Source organism: Echiichthys vipera, assembly GCF_963691815.1.
Source record: "Echiichthys vipera genome assembly, chromosome: 20".
In the NCBI taxonomy this organism is placed as follows: Eukaryota; Metazoa; Chordata; class Actinopteri; order Perciformes; family Trachinidae; genus Echiichthys; species Echiichthys vipera.
In genome coordinates, this window is record NC_139845.1 from 16,822,519 (window position 1) to 16,838,696 (window position 16,178).

General features: G+C 40.8%; 1 protein-coding gene across 1 annotated transcript in view; it reads left to right on the top strand.

Annotated features, from left to right (window-relative positions):
- The window catches only part of syn3 (synapsin III), a gene marked incomplete at both ends in the record, with an annotated part of 99,842 nt that extends 84,878 nt beyond the window's left edge, over positions 1 to 14,964 (top strand). Inside the window, 7 exons of the mRNA XM_083935117.1 lie at positions 4,271 to 4,413; positions 5,570 to 5,644; positions 5,988 to 6,090; positions 13,120 to 13,251; positions 14,373 to 14,391; positions 14,496 to 14,652; positions 14,841 to 14,964. Of these exons, the coding sequence (XP_083791243.1) occupies positions 4,271 to 4,413; positions 5,570 to 5,644; positions 5,988 to 6,090; positions 13,120 to 13,251; positions 14,373 to 14,391; positions 14,496 to 14,652; positions 14,841 to 14,964 (753 nt within the window). The remainder of the gene's footprint in view (positions 1 to 4,270; positions 4,414 to 5,569; positions 5,645 to 5,987; positions 6,091 to 13,119; positions 13,252 to 14,372; positions 14,392 to 14,495; positions 14,653 to 14,840) is intronic.
- Positions 14,965 to 16,178: the final 1,214 nt, after the last annotated feature.

Here is a 16,178-nt window from a genome sequence, read left to right on the forward strand (position 1 = left end):
CTGCTTGTTTTCTCATTTTACTCACTCTCAGTCAGGTCGCCTAATGGTGATGTGTTTAAGTAAAGTGACTCAAGAAACACTCTTTTTCTTTTGTTAATTTAAGTAATCTTAAAGACTGGCATAAGAAACGCAGCATGACCAAATCACAGAATAACACAGTAAAGTCTTTACTATTAAATGTGGCTACTCATTCAGCCATTTCCATGTGACAAACATATTGACATAACAGTAGCAGTGAAGCTTTAAACCCAATGTTCCGATTACGTGTTTTTGAACCAGTCGGGGTCTGTATTTGAGCCAGAATGTCATTAAGTCTGGACACTGACCAGTATGAAATGACTTTTTCCACCAGGCGTCATTCTTCGTCTCTATGCCAGTGTTTCGCCTTCTTTGGCTGACCTTTTTACTTTCTGTTTGCATCATTACAGTTTTTCTTTGCTTTCTCTGTGTTATTGTGTAATTAACTGGATGGATTTGCGTGCTTACAGCTCAGAGCTGGGCCTAGCTATAAGGTCCTACCTCTGGAGCCATGATGTGAATTGTGAGTCACTTCCCTTAATTCAGTTAACTTTGTTGTTTCAACTTCTGTCTATTTACTGTGAACAGGCAAGGTTCAGTGCTCAGCCTCAATGCTTTCGTCACTCTGTAAGCACCACATAGTATTAAAGAAGTTAGCTGAATATACACATTTATAACTTGATAGTACACATAGTAGTTCTTCTTCTTACGAGTGAAACAGTGAATTAAGAAATAAAACACACCATTGTGAAATACACTAACGTTGCTGCTACATCCTTACTTAGTGGTGGATAAGCTAATATTAGCCAAAAAAACTAAACCTTTGAGGCCCCTAAGCAGGGTTTTTTCAGTTTGTTGTGGGGCCCCCCATCATTGTCATCAGTTGCCACTTAGCATGGCACTAAACTTGCTTTTTGTTTTTGTAAATATTGGTTTTAAGCACACATAATGTACAAATTAGTTTGTAAAGGCCAAAGTGAGAGTTACGGGCAACACTTTGATTAAATAGACTACAGTAAATGCAGTATTTGTTCACCCCCTAACCCTATGAAGGGGTCTTTTGATTGATTGGGTTAAAGTTTGTTGCATATTTAGTGTTATGTCATTTAAAAGAGCTGTATCTCACCTGTCTTAAATTGAATTCAATTTTATTTATTTATATAATTTTATTTTCTAGATTTCAAGAGCTTTTGGGGGCCCTCGGGTATTCATAGGTGGCTTACACGGCTGCTTAAAGTAATTCACTTATGTGTCTGGCCAGTTCTGAGAATGGGTAGATGGTAGCAGCAAATCACTGAGTGTACTGAAATGAACACGGGTGTGTTTTATATCCAAGCGATTCAACTTTATATATGTAGGCGGAAGAACAAAATAATTTCCTATATTAAAAAAAAAGTTACATACCAGCCAAAGGATAAGGACTATGCAGTACTATGCAGATTTTCGGGGTTGCTTCATCTATATTTTGCATCAGTCATTCCTGGCTCAATTACCCGGGGAGATATATACAGTGTAACAGTAGAAACTCTTCTTCTTATGTCTTAAGCAAGTCCTTCTTTGGTCTTCAAACTTATCTACTGGATATATTTACATTATAAAGTAATGTCTTTTTTTAGTGAATAGTGAACTCATACTGAGTTTAACCAGTTTATCCAGAAACAGTTTACATTGGTTAACATGTTGAAATGACAGCAGAGAACTTCATTATGTCTGACCTTAACATCCTGTTTCAACAGGTGACAAGCTGATAATACCATTTACTGTGACATCTTCTTGCGGATATTAGCCAGTGGTGCCCTCTAATTGCAAGCTAGCTAGCCTGCATCTACTTATACAACATATATTTAGGACTTACTACTAAGCTACCATAATCTAAAACTCAAAATAAATGACACTGTGAGTAATGTAGAGTCCAGCTGGTACAAAGGTTCAAAGACAACATCAGCTGTTACTGAGGTTCTCCAGTATAGACACCAGAGTGTGTGCTCTTTGCTTCAACTCTAATTTTCTTTATCTGACATGTATCAACTTGAGAAATTTAATATATTTGCTTGTCTGCACTTGAAGCTCATTTGAGAAATAATGGATTTCGTTGCAGTAGAAATTCTTTTTATGTGGGTTCCATTAACTGTTTTCTTTTTATCACCCATCAAAGTGACAACACAGTTTATTGGACCACATTAACCATCAAAGTTGCCCACCCCTCTTTCTACTTTTATTGTTTTGGGACCACTTTCACACTTGCTCACTTTTGCTTTATTTGTTTTCCCCCTGTTGTTTCTCTTGTTCATTTTTGGCGAGGGCTGGCATCATTTTTAAAAGCTCTTTGGGATTTCTTTGCTCCACCCGGAATATTTGTGTTTGTTTTTCAGCGTTTGCTGGGATTTGTTTGTGTGTGAGATTGCACTAAACTTAAACCCTTATAAACTCAGCATTAAACTGTTTCCAAAGACCTCACAACTCGTCAGTGCCGTACTGTAGTGCCTAGTTTCCATTTAATGGCACAACTTTTAGTTAGCTAGTACTTTAAACTTTTTGACTGTCTTCAAACTGCAACTTTTTAGCACCACATCCTACAAAATCAGACTTATATGCAACCTCAGTAGCCTACAGTATGGACTTACTGTCTATTAGCATCTGAGGCAAAACGTTTGTACCTTTACTAGGGTTGTGTATTGGCAAGAATCTGGCCGTACAATATGTATACAGGAGAAACGATTCAATTTATTACAATACATTGCTATACTGTGAGAAAGGCAATATATTGGAATTTTTTAAAATAAAACCTTAGGAAAACTATCTAATGCCTGAAGATACATTGCAACACATTAATACAGCCAAAAACTGCATGGGGTTACCATAAAGTGGGCATGTCTGGAAAATAGGAGACTTGGGGATACCCATAGAAGCCATTTTAATTTAAATTTTGTTTCATTCAATTGATCCCTTGCCAAAATCTAGCCTAACTTTGGATTATTATTTTGCAAACTTCGTGACAAGCTAACTGAACAAAAGAATGGATCCCTTAGGTTTTTCCATACAGTAAGTTATAATATCTTCAAACGTAGCTTTTAAATGGAGCCGGCTGCGAATTGTTAAAAGTCTGTATGGTTGCCTGAGATCACCAGTGCTCCTGCGGGTCTGAGATAATAATAGCAATGGTAATAATAATAATGGTACCTTTGTTAATCTGGCAAGGGGAAATTCAATTTTTTCACTCTATTATTATTATTCATGTTACACACACACAGGCCCGAAAATAAAAAAATATGCACAAACAGGACCTATATACATGCAATTAATGGAAGGATGTCAGAGCGAGGGGGCTGCCAACTAATCCTACTTTGCTCAACGGCACCTCGGCGGTGCCCAGGAGATGAACTGAAACCTCTCCAGCCTCTAGTTCACACTCCATTCTTGGTGCCGGTGACCCTACAGTTCCCAGCCGAGTCCCCTGTGGACTGAGCTACTTCCGCCCCAAGAGGGTTAATTAAAAATCGATAGTGTTTTTGAAATGGCATAAAGCCTAGTTTAGATCAACAGACACCTGCAATCATGTTTCCATACCATTTCAGAGTGAGTTGCTGACCTTTATACCCACTAAGTTCACAGAAACTCACCTCAGAAGAGCTAAACAGAGTGACGAGTTGAAACCCCAGAGGAATAACCAGGGCTTCCTGGTTTCTGGATCAGGTTTGTCTTTTTTCATGATCCGTTCCCAACCTTCCACTGTGTGATGATTCCAGTGAGATGGGTGGTGATGAGTGAGTGGAAGCTCTGGACTGAATCATTTAGATGAGAACCTCAAGAAGACATCAGAGTAAGGCCAATGAGAGCTTCTGTATCCAAGACAGAGTGTAGATAGAAATACATGAGGGTCTTGCAGACTACCACTGAGCAACTAGTTTCTTTCTTCCTATGTGTCAGTGTCACACCTCATCGGTACCTAATTAGCTAAAAGTTGTTGTCAAAAAATCCTTTGAGTTTTATGTAAGAGCCTTGTTTTGTGTTCATGGGTTCCCATTGCGTCATTTCCCCTCAGTCTGTGTGTAAAGTGTACAGTGTAATCACATGATGGGCGTGAGGTGACGTAATTCAAAGCCGCCCCTGGCAATGTTTCAACCCAGGGACCCTTCATTATACCGTCAGTGTACAAGTGTGAAATTCCTGTGGGATTCTTAGCGACCACCGGCAGCTTTGACGGCACGCCTTTTAATTAGCCGCTCACTAACGAGTCCCGTCTCTCCAACAGATCAAAGTGGAAAACCAACAGGACTTCCAGGACATCACCAGCGTGGTGGCTCTGGCTGGGACCTATGCCACCACTGAGCCCTTCGTCCAGTCCAAGTATGATATTCGCATCCAAAAGATCGGCAGCAACTACAAGGCTTACATGTAAGATGTTTTCTTCGCTGCCAGCATCGTACATTCAGTAGGGGCCAACAAGGTCAAAAGAGCTTAACATTATGGAGGATTAGTCAACACATTTGACCATTACAGATGTCCTGAAGCTGCCTATAGTGTTAATGTTTTGCCCACTTTCACATCAGGAATGAAATTTTCTGAAACAGCATTGAAACCATCTTTAGACTGTAAATAGTAAATAGCTCCAAGAACTCTGAAGCCACAGGAAGTGACACTTCGACCAAACAAGGATTGTTTTGCATACTTTATACTTATACATTATACTAAAAGAAATAGATCAAATTGGCCATCATATATTGTATTTATTTTGTGAAATTCTTCTCTAAAGTGTTTACTTTCTAATCTCTAGACATTTGGTTCCCAAAGTGGTTCCTTGGAATCCTGGGTGCGCCCTAAGGATTGGCTAAAGTTGCCACAAGATTTGTTCATTTTCAGTTTTAACTGTACATTTTTAATAGAATTTTACCACATAAAAAAATCTACATGTTTATATTATGTTCATATTGCAGTCAAACACGTAAAAACAGAAGAAATGACCCATAAACTATTATTGTATTGTATATGTATTAAAAACTTGGTAAATATGGCAGAAGGCCTCATCTGCTGGGAAAACATATTTGCTGCCACAATGCAACATTGATGAGTAGTCACTCACTTCATGTAAGATACTGAGCTCTTGCCTCTTTTTCTTCACTCTCAAAAAGTCATTGTCCCACTCCTTCAAACTCACACACCCATTTGGACGCAAGAGACCTTGTACTGTAAATTTAGCCAAGCGTACAGCCACAAAGAATATGAGTCAACACCCCCTTAGCTTTCAAGTCCCTGCATATAAACAATTACATGACCAAAAGCAGATGAACAGAGTAGCCAAGCCTTATCTCATCTCGTTTTCCCCTGGTCTAACCATGAAAGCATGTCTTTAAATGGCTCTGACACAAACATAATGTAGGTGTGGATGGCAATCATCATCACTGATGAACTGATGATAGCTTCTCCCAAGAGCTGTTCTATTCAGCTACAGAGGCAAGAGCTGCCAGTGACTAATTCTTGGTGGAGCAGGGGAGCTTACTAACCGGAGGTGGGTTGATTCCTTTCTTGATGTTTTTGTTTTTTTAATTTGCAGGAGAACGTCCATCTCTGGGAACTGGAAGGCTAACACGGGCTCTGCCATGTTGGAACAGATTGCAATGACTGACAGGTGAGCTAACTCTAAGGTAGTAAATTTACTGTTTTTACTAAATCTCACATATATCATATATAACCATATATATATATATATATATATATATATATATATATATATATATATATATATATATATATATATATATATATAATATCTACCCATATACTGACTCATCTTTTATGTACAAATACTGACAATGCAATTGCCTAAAGTTTTTAAACATTTTTAGCATTAAAGTTCATGGTTATTTTCAACAGTGAGCCCTGTGAAGTCCAACCTGACCTTTGTGATATCTCCACTGATTATTGGGTCTTTTATTATTAGTTTATCCCTCATTGGTGTCACTGTGTTCCAGATATCGGCTGTGGGTGGATTCCTGCGCTGAGATGTTTGGCGGCTTAGACATCTGTGCAGTGAAGGCCGTCCATGGAAAAGACGGCAACGACTATATCATCGAGGTCAGTGTGCTTTCTGAATAACCCTCAACTTCAGTCTGAGATTGCACAATCGAAAATTAAAGACGCGATTCAAGGAAAATATATCTAACATTTTGCACTTTCAGCGTATTTAGGAACAAGCACTACATTTTAAAATATTTACTAGATTTATTCAAAAATTTAGAACTGTGGATATTTACAAAGGCTACACATGGTAAGTTAAAAGGTTCCCATTCCCAACATTTGCAACGTTCTTGGTAATTTGACAATGCACGACATGCACCTATCATGTGTGGACCAGTACATCAAGTGTAAAAGTTACCTTGGATTCAGTCTCTCCCCCTGCTGATAATATATTTATGGTGAAAGTCAACATGGACGGTTGTAGCCAGGCTTGATTGCACATGATCACCAGAGCCTTGAAAGAACGATTAGTGCGTAGACCAAACACCGGCAGGACAATGAAAACATCAGTGGCTGACTCATTACCAGCACAGCCTGTGTATTCTGAAACCATTGGTAAAGTTTTTCACCAATTTTATTCCCCAGTGGGATGAAAATGGCAACCCATGCTGCCTGGGTTATGGTTTAATCCCCACTGGGGCCGCCCATCCTGGAAAAGCATTCAATACTCAATATCACATCATGTTACATAATGTTAAAGCTGTATGTTAAGCCCCATTCACCTCCAGTCTTATTCGCATCCAGTGCCCACGCCTGCTCCCCATCCCATCATCCAGCTCTTCAGCCAACTCTCTTCCCCACCACCAGCGTCTAAACCCTAGGGGGAATATTCTGAAACTAATCTCACCTCACACTCGTCTCTACCCCCCTAAATACGTCACGGTGGGGTCTAATCGCCAAAGACTTGCTCCAGACTTATTCTTCACCCTAATGACTTCTCTCATGATTGAAGTATATTTTTATATTAGACTGATTAACTGACTATGCGTAATGTGAATTGAGTCACTCATAGTAATGAAACCCGGGAGAATTATCACAGACTCTGCAGTCCCCCTCAGGTCTAAAGTGTTTTAGCACAATCAACAGGATGAAAAACCTCATGGACGAAGAACAATTTCCTCAATAGGACCTGAAAATGAACCAGAATGCAATTCAGCAACAAGACAATTGAGATGTGATTAAAGGGCATGATCTGCTTTCTGCCAAATGGAATTACAAATCTGTCTGTATCGTTGTCACTTTCTCCACTGGCACATAGAAAAACTGTTCAAATGTTTAGGCAGGTCCTGTTGTATGAACTGGTAATTTGTAGCTGAAGTGGCAGTAGAGAGGGGAATCCTCACACAGGAATGACTGATGATATACTAGTAAGAGGACAATATGTTCCGGGAATTCTCCTTCAGCATTATACCCAGGGGAGAAGAGAAATAGTTATATTAGGGATAGGCGTGAGTGATTGATTCCTCTAGTAGTCTACTAGAAAACAACGGCACACAAGTTGTTTTTTTTGTGCTCAGGCAGCACAGCACAGAAAGCAGTGACGCTCGGGGATGGAATGTCGAGACACTGGACACTGGACACAGGTGCCAACCAGCTAGAAGCTTGTTTCATTGAGTTGTGCATTGGTCCTTAGAAAAACCCACTGGAGTTATTGAAGTCCAAATAACTGAGCGTTGTGTCAAAGCAGCACCTGTTGATACCTGCCACCTCTGTGCCAGAAGAGCCCGTGTTCTCCACAGTGGAACTGATCAATAACTGAATGTGAACGCGGATTTAATTACATTTTTGTCAGGAAACAATGTTTTGAAGTTGTGGTTGTGAAAAATAAATCCACAAAGGGTAAGGGTGACTGTTTTGATTGAGAATAAGAATTAGGTGTTATGTAGGCTGTATTTCTGTTCATCATTATTCCTGCAGGAAGATGAGTTGTGTTCTAAAAATAGATTTGGAAAAAACGAGTACTTCATCGGCTCACGAGGAATTGATGAGATCCCTGGATCTTGGAACGAACTACTCATGCCTATCCCTAAGTTATATCATTTGTAATCTGTTTGGTTTTTTAGGTGGTCTCCTATGCCTTCAAATCTGAGGAAACAGGCCCCTCTTTGACCTCTGATGTGTTCGTATATTTATCTTGAGCCCATGACATCACAGTTCTCTCTATCTAAAAACCTCTTTTTTTAAAACACAATCTCAGGAAATATCTACTGTATATCTGATGTTATTTTAGAGCCTGTTTGGACAGAGAAACTGGTGACATAGTCAAGTAACAATGTCCCTGAAAAGCAACACTTCCTCCTCCTCCTCCTCCTCCTCCTCCTCTGCCCAACTAGCTGTCTCTCTCTAACCCCTCCAGCATGATGAAATTTAATTAACCGCCATAGGGACGAGTTGCTGGTCCATCACAGTGGGAATCTGTTTTTTGTTCCAGACAAAGACATCAGCCATGACACCTCTCCCTAATGAAAAGTAATGAGCTGCTAAGAGGCACTTCATTAACAGTTTACTGCAGCTGTATTAACATGAGGTAAACTCCATCTTTGTGTCAATTCACTGAAAACGTGTACGGACAACGGAGGAAGCTGTGACAAGACATGATATCCCACAACATCATGACACAGCTCAGCCTTATGTCAAATGACATGACAGCAATAATACAACACGACAATATGACATGTAACAAAAGAAAATGCCATGATGCAACATAATAATGGGACTAGGGATGAATCTTAATCACTTTGGGGGCTTGTGATCACCAGATCAACAATTTAATTTAATACACCTACCTGCTAAACTAAAGCCATTCCAATCAGCCTCAGCTGTATTTTTTGTTTCATGACGGTTAGCAAAAGTAGCATGCTTACACAAGAAACTAAAACAATGAACATGGAAAACATACTGTATGCTGTGTCCCAAATCACGCACTGCAGTGAGTGTGCTGACATTTGCGCACTATGCACTGACACCATCAGTGCACTCAATTCCCCCAGTAAGTGCTGTCTCAAATCACACACTTCCACCCTGCACTTACCGGAAATGACTATCATATTTCATCTTATGTTTATTTTTGCAAAAGATTTTACAACAACCCAATTCTCTTTTTAAATTTATAAGTGAATCAGTGTTCATTGTAGTTGTTGCCGCTTCGTAACGCTGTTGTTCCGCCATTTTCCAGTTTGAATTAAATCCTGCGTCTTCCGTTACATAGATAAAATGGCTGCAATTGAGGGAGTTGAGTGTCCATCGAGCCACACTTAACGTTTTGGCCGTTTTTGAGTGCGACCAGATAAATGCAGTACACTGCATTTTACCAACTTGGGTGTGAACACACTTCCACCCTCAAAAAGGCCAGTTTGAGGGTGGAAGTGCGCAATTTGGGACACAGCAACATCAACACATTAGCATTATCAGTGTGAGCATGTTAGCAGTACAACCTTACAAGTACAACCTGACAGAGCTGCTAGCGTGGTTGGGTGTAGACCATACCATGGGCGGCTCCCGGTGGCCCCAGCCGTCCGCCTTCTTGGCAGTGCCTGACTCTGTCTGCTCCCGGCTAATCTATAAAAAATGGGAAAAGAGTTGGAGGTGTGGTGGGCTGAATGAAGCCTGGTTCCTGAGCTAGCCATCTTTGATGGCACCCACCTGTCAGTCAAAGCTGTCACGCCCTTAATTCTGCATAACTTAAAGCCGTAGGTGAGTTATAGATAAAACAAGGACAGAGTATACAGTACTCAGTCCACCTTTCCCCCTAAGTTTGACATTCCCTCTCAATACCATGACATGACACAGCATACCATAACAACCATGACATGACATAGCTAGGGACAGAGATAGAGAGGACATACAGTAATTCAAGTTTAGAATACACAGCATACTTGATAAGATAAACTCAGACAAACGATCCATAGGATTTTTTTTTATATCTTTAACTCTTTTTCTCTTTTTTGTATAGTGAATCATTATAATCATTAAGCACAGGCAAACGTTTAAAGCTAAAATTGTTTTCCAAGGAGTACATCACCCTGTGCCCATCCCTGTACCGCGACTGCACCATAATTTTGAATGAGCACATTTCACATGTTGTGCTCTGTGAACTTTCCCATGCAGCAGGGTACACAGTCCAGACAGAACACTGTGCAGCTCAATAAAAGTGCAGAAAAACACCTCTGTGTTCCAGTGCTGAAAAGGCCAGTGGCAGCTCCAGTCTTCTGCTAGATGACTCTGTATCCTTATAAATCAGCAGGGTGGATCCCAGTTCTGCTTGCCACCACATGCCGTTTGAAGTGGGGCCTGGCGGTCGCTTGCCAGGCCTCTGCTCAGTCCCCTGTGGTAGTGACTCAACTGGCCAAAACACCATGCCACGCCCCGCCTCACTGCCAAATCCTAGCCAAGAAGCTGAGTACACATAGAAAAGGAAGGGTTCTCCGGTTTTGGTAGTGGTTCTGTGTAAAACAGTACGCACCCAAATCGTCAGATCTCCATCCACGCTGAAAAACAAAGGAAAAAAGTGAGAATCCCTGGCAGATAAATACACAGTTTGGATCGTACCCCTGGATGCTTTACATGCAAGCACGCATGAAACAATAGGGTAACCATTAAGGCTTTTAATTTTCCTTCGTGGTTTGACGTGTTTCCACATGAAATATGATGTTGAGAGAGGATTTCACATCAGAAAGGGCTTAACTAAAGGGACCTGAGTGAGGCTTGATCAAGGATGGTTTGGCTGTGTCTTCCCAAAATCTTTGTTGTGTTTTATTTGATGGAACTTTTACAGGCTTTGCAGACTATATAAAACATGTTAACTTGCTTTGCAAAAAGAGAGAGAGTTTCATATGGCGATAGATTGTAGAACAATATATTGTGGAATTTCATCAGACCTTTAAAGTTGGAGTCAGCGATTCTAATCCAATAACACTTAGAATTCAGCAAATATCTCCATAGTCCGCTAGCTGTCCATTCTGCGTGTGCGCTGAAAAAAGATCCGGTGTTAATACACAGTTCTGGCTCTGTAAATGAGAAACAAATGCAGCTCGGACTGAGCAACACAGCACTATTCCATTTGTGCTCGTACGAAGGACAGGAGAAAGACCATGGATGTATAAAGAGAAAAGTAGTGGGAGTGGGACGGTCAATCTAGCACTCAATCGAGTACTGTTTTTTTTTGTTGTTGATATATTGACACTTTTTAAGAGTGTAACATGAGCGACAACAGGTCCCTGCAAAGTTCTTTTGTAAATCAGTTGTGTCTTCATCAATCATCAAAGGTCACACGATTTCAATTTTACAAAACACCACAGAGATGGACATGGTGCTCTTGAGGGATGACCATGGACTGTATAAAAGAGATAGACATAGCTTCCGGGCCTTAAGAGTGAAGCTAATCGGGAAATGCCTTAAACCTCCATTCTTTCTAATATCCAGCAGGGGGCAACCCCACTTGCTGCAAAAAGAAATCCAATTTTATAGAAGTCAATGAGAAAATGACCCTTTACGTCACTTGATTTATTACCTTAGTAAACATTTTCCTGAGTCTATGGTCTCAAACGCTTTTCAAGTTTCAAGTCTTTTTACAGCATTATGTATTGACAGCAGGATTTTGTAAATAACGGTCCCATTTAGAGTAAAATAGAAAATAAAGCAGAGTAGGCTTTGAGTAGTACCTACCTTGTGCTAGCAACACCTTGCTAACAAAGCTAACTGCTAGTGTTAGCTGGTAACTTTAGGGAAACTGCAGATTTTCAACCAGCTCTGTGTCACTGCAGCGCAGACAGTACTCAGCTTAGCTTAGCTTAGCTTAGAGCCATTGAAACAGTGCCAGCTTTGCGTGCTCCACCCCCTTGTACAATTATGGTGATGTCCAGTCAACAAACAAAGATGGCGATGGCCAAAATGCCAAACTCAAAGCTTCAGAACATTTGCAAACCAATAGGTGACGTCATGGCATCTCTTTTATACAGTCTATGGAGACAACTTAAGTATTTTGAATTGAATTGTCACTATAAATTCAACTTCAACCAGAGAAAAGGGGAAACCCTCTCAGTGAAATGAGCCTGTGCAGTGTTTGTTTGGAATTAGATCCCTGCACGCTGTCTGCAGCACATGTGTTGGCTGTGCTCGGGGTACACTGTGTACAAGAGGATCAGCAGATGCATGCATGCGCCTCGCTGTGTTTACAGCCTGTGGCCGGGGCGTGGTGCAGCAGCATCATCCACCACGCCGGGCGTCTGCGACGGAGCCAGCAGTGCCACCAGCCAGTCTTCTCTGCTCCTTTTTGTTTTGATCTTCAGGGAGGAGGATGACGGGTCTCTGAGCGCCATGTGCTCTGTGGTTCTGCAGTACACGTGTACGTGCATGTGAACCCAAGTGGTGGGAATTTTTTTTTCTTTGAGGTTAATTATTTGTGTATGGCCATGGATGTGGTCTGTGCCCACAAGTCATACCCAGGGCAACATAACATTTACAGATGCAGTCATTTTTTATCTGCTGCTCGCTGGAAATCCTAATTTTGTGTCTCCTTTGGCTATCAGAGGGTGACACAGAGAAATATCTCTGTTTGAAAGATGTGATTTATGTGTTAAAATATACCTATTCAGTTTATCTGCTGCTTAAATGGTGTGAAGAGCATGAACACTAACATTTTCATCTCCTAATCCCTTAAAATGAAACCATCTAAAGCTGCACATGCACAGGGAAATATTGAACTTTATCTTTCTACTTTGGTTCTTGTGATTTATTATCAGAGGGTTTTAAGGATTTTCAGAGCCCCGTTTAAATACTGAAGCCTACCCTGTTTACTGCATTTCTATTGGAGGATTTGTAGGCCAGGTCCAGGACAAGGGGCTCTCTGAGAAGTATTGTATGATACTGCATGGGAACACACAGAAAAGCCAGTGCACTACTGTGGAGAACATTGTTGTGTATGTGATCTCTGTGAAATGACTCATCATTGCTGGCAAAGCACCACAGAGTCCATTATAACTGACATCATCTTGGGGTCTGAACACATCTAATGTTGATGAGGTAATACTGCCATCTAGTGGATAAATGACAACATCTTAGTTCTGTGGTGTTTTTCTGTCTCTGTAGGTGATGGACAGCTCAATGCCTCTGATTGGTGAGCATGTGGAGGAAGATAGACAGCTGATCACAGAGCTGGTCATCAACAAAATGGCCCAGGTGCTGCTGGGAGTTACCACACCTCAGCTTTCCACTGTCAAGGTACATCAGAACGTTATATCTGACACATCACCTTTACATGCGTAGGTAAGTCAGACTACTCTACCTTCAGTTAAAAGAAAAACTGCAATAAAACCCCCGTTTTCCCACGTACCAAGTGGCTTAGTGGTCAGAGCAGGTGCCTCATATATAAAGGCTAAAAGTCCTCGCTGCAGCGGGTTTCGACTCCGACCTGTGGCCCTTTGCTGCATGTCGCCACCCCACATCCTCTCTCTCCCATTTCCTGTCAAAACTCCAGTTGTCATGTCAAAATTATGGCATGTAAAGACCAACAGCTGATACTACTAAAGTAACAACTTTTAATACTGTTTTCACCACTGCATACATGAACATTCACTGAGGCCAGTAGGGCCCGACCCATATTGGAATTTTTGAGACCGATACGGTTCGGATTTTAGAGGAGGAAATTCACAGATTACAGATATGGCCGCCGATATTGTGAATTTTTGGAGCTGGGATTAAAGAAGACCTTTACAATGTGACATGTCCATCTGCATTATATGTTCTATAAAAAATAATGGTACATATCGGACAACAAATATGGCAATATCAGTATATATCGGATATTTTGGCTCTAGAGGCCAGTGAGGTCATTGTCCTCAGTATTTTTTATATTTTCAGAATAGTTTTAGCAACTTGGGGATAGTTTACACTAAAACATACGCAAATTCCAGTACAGAAAAGTAATGGGGTTTATTTAAATGTGTCTACTCTTAGGCCAACATAATAATATTTAAAATTAAAAACTGAGTGAACAGCTAAACTAACTCAATCAGAGTTGGAAAAACCTCCTCATACAGTAAAAGCTTATTATTACATTATTTCTACCTTTACTATTGTTCAGGCTTTACCATGATCATTACGTCCAATCCTCGTATTTATTACTCACACTATTATCTCACAGATTTTATCCCAGAAATATAACTTTTGCAATTACACATATTGTCTGATTAAATGAAAAAAAACTACTGTGTAGAGCCTCATGTGAAGCAGAATTTAAAAGATATCTCTGTGCCCAGTTACATTCAAGTACATTACCAGTAGTGAGTACATGCATAAACATTTTTAAATGCTGATACCCCTGTATCATTCTTCATCCACAGACCACACAGCCCAGACGAGGTAGGAGATACTTTTGTGTTGTTGTTTCCTTATCACTGGGTACTGGCTGGTTATGGGAGGGTATAACAAGTTACCAACATGTAATTTGTGTGCACCTGCTGCAGGGGGACATCGCTCTGCTTCTGCCTCTGCATCTCAGTCAGCACAGGGGTCACCGCAGCGAGCCCGATCGGCCACCACCTCTCCCAGCCAGGCCTTCCAGCCCGGACCCATCCCTGCCACCTCCGGGCCTGGAGCTCAGAAACAGTCCCCACAGCTGAAGTACGTCCACACTAATAGCACACCAATATGATCCATGACACCATCAGTATTAGCTCTAAAGCGAGGACTCTCTATCTGTGCATGTGTGTAATTAGCATATCTCGAGAACCGTCCATACGTTTCACTTCACTTTATCTTTTAAATCTGTCCAAGCACTTCCTTTAATAAATCTACTCTTTACTGCGCAGCAAATCCCAGTCCCTGACCAACACCTTCACAGAGACGTTAAGAGGAAGCCTGACCGACGATGAGGCCAAAGCTGAGACCATCCGCAGCCTCCGACAGTCCTTCGCCAGCCTCTTCTCCGATTAAAAGCCTCCCCAGAAGCTTCCTCTTTCTATCAGTTGTCAGGTTTGAAAATGTTAAAAAAACAAAACAAAAAAAAACACCTGACTGGTTTACCGGTTAAGGAGTCTCCCTCCTCCTCAGAGCCTCAGCTTCCTGTTCCTTCTCTTCCCTTCTCACTGTTTGTGAAGTGAACACCTGGTGAAACACGCTGTCCTCAGATCAATGATTAATCTATCACTAGAAAGGCCAATAGACTGAAGGCGTCCAACTTTAAAATCTGACATATTTGCATTTGTCTTCCTTACAGGAGATTTTAAAGAGATGTATGATGTCAGCGTAAACACAGAATTCAGATTTTTACATCTTTTACTTAGCTTGATGATTATATCTGTTTCCTTTTTGCTGTTCATGCCAGTTAAGAACAGATTCTGTTAGTTTGTCAGTTTTTCCTTACCTTCTACCCATAATCCTTTGTGATGACGCGAGAAGACTGGGTCACTGTAATTTGATGAAAAGCGTCAACAAAAACATGCAAATGTCCCCGAGAATTAACATCAGCAGTCAGCTGATGGCAGCCTGGCCTTTCTAGTGGTAAATAATTACATAATAATAATAATCTAGCTGATAATGCCTGGTATATAGTCGTTAATCTGCATTCTGTTTGTCCAGTCAGTGCAAACTGCTCATTAATGGGTCATGTCTTATTTGTTTATATATACATTTATTTATTTATGAAATTCAATTTATCTGAATAACTTTAATAGACTCACAGCTTCCAAACTGTTTGCAGATGTCTACGGCAATATTCTTTATCTAAAACTGTTCTAGTCAAGTCATGAGAAATGTACTGAATCCTCACGGTTCACCAGCGATTTTGAGCATCTTGCCAGCAGCCACATTTCTCAGACCTTCATGTGCTGTTGACACATATTGGCTTATGTAGTAACTCCTCTACCTAACATTACCAAAGTGCTTTTTAATAAAAATATATTTTTTAACCCCCCCCACCCCCTTCTGCACTGGGTCAAGAGAAGGATCACACAGCGATCACAAGGTGCAAATGCTGTACTGGCTTACAGCCTTCGTCTTCCATCACAGCCCAGATCTTCCCATGCAGTTTTTTTTTTATCTCTTCCTAATGTTTTGTGCTTTGTGAATAGCACTATGGTGTATTTTCTGTGGGGGATTTGTATCATAACTGCTACTGCTTTGTGTGACCACTGAGGATGGAATATTTT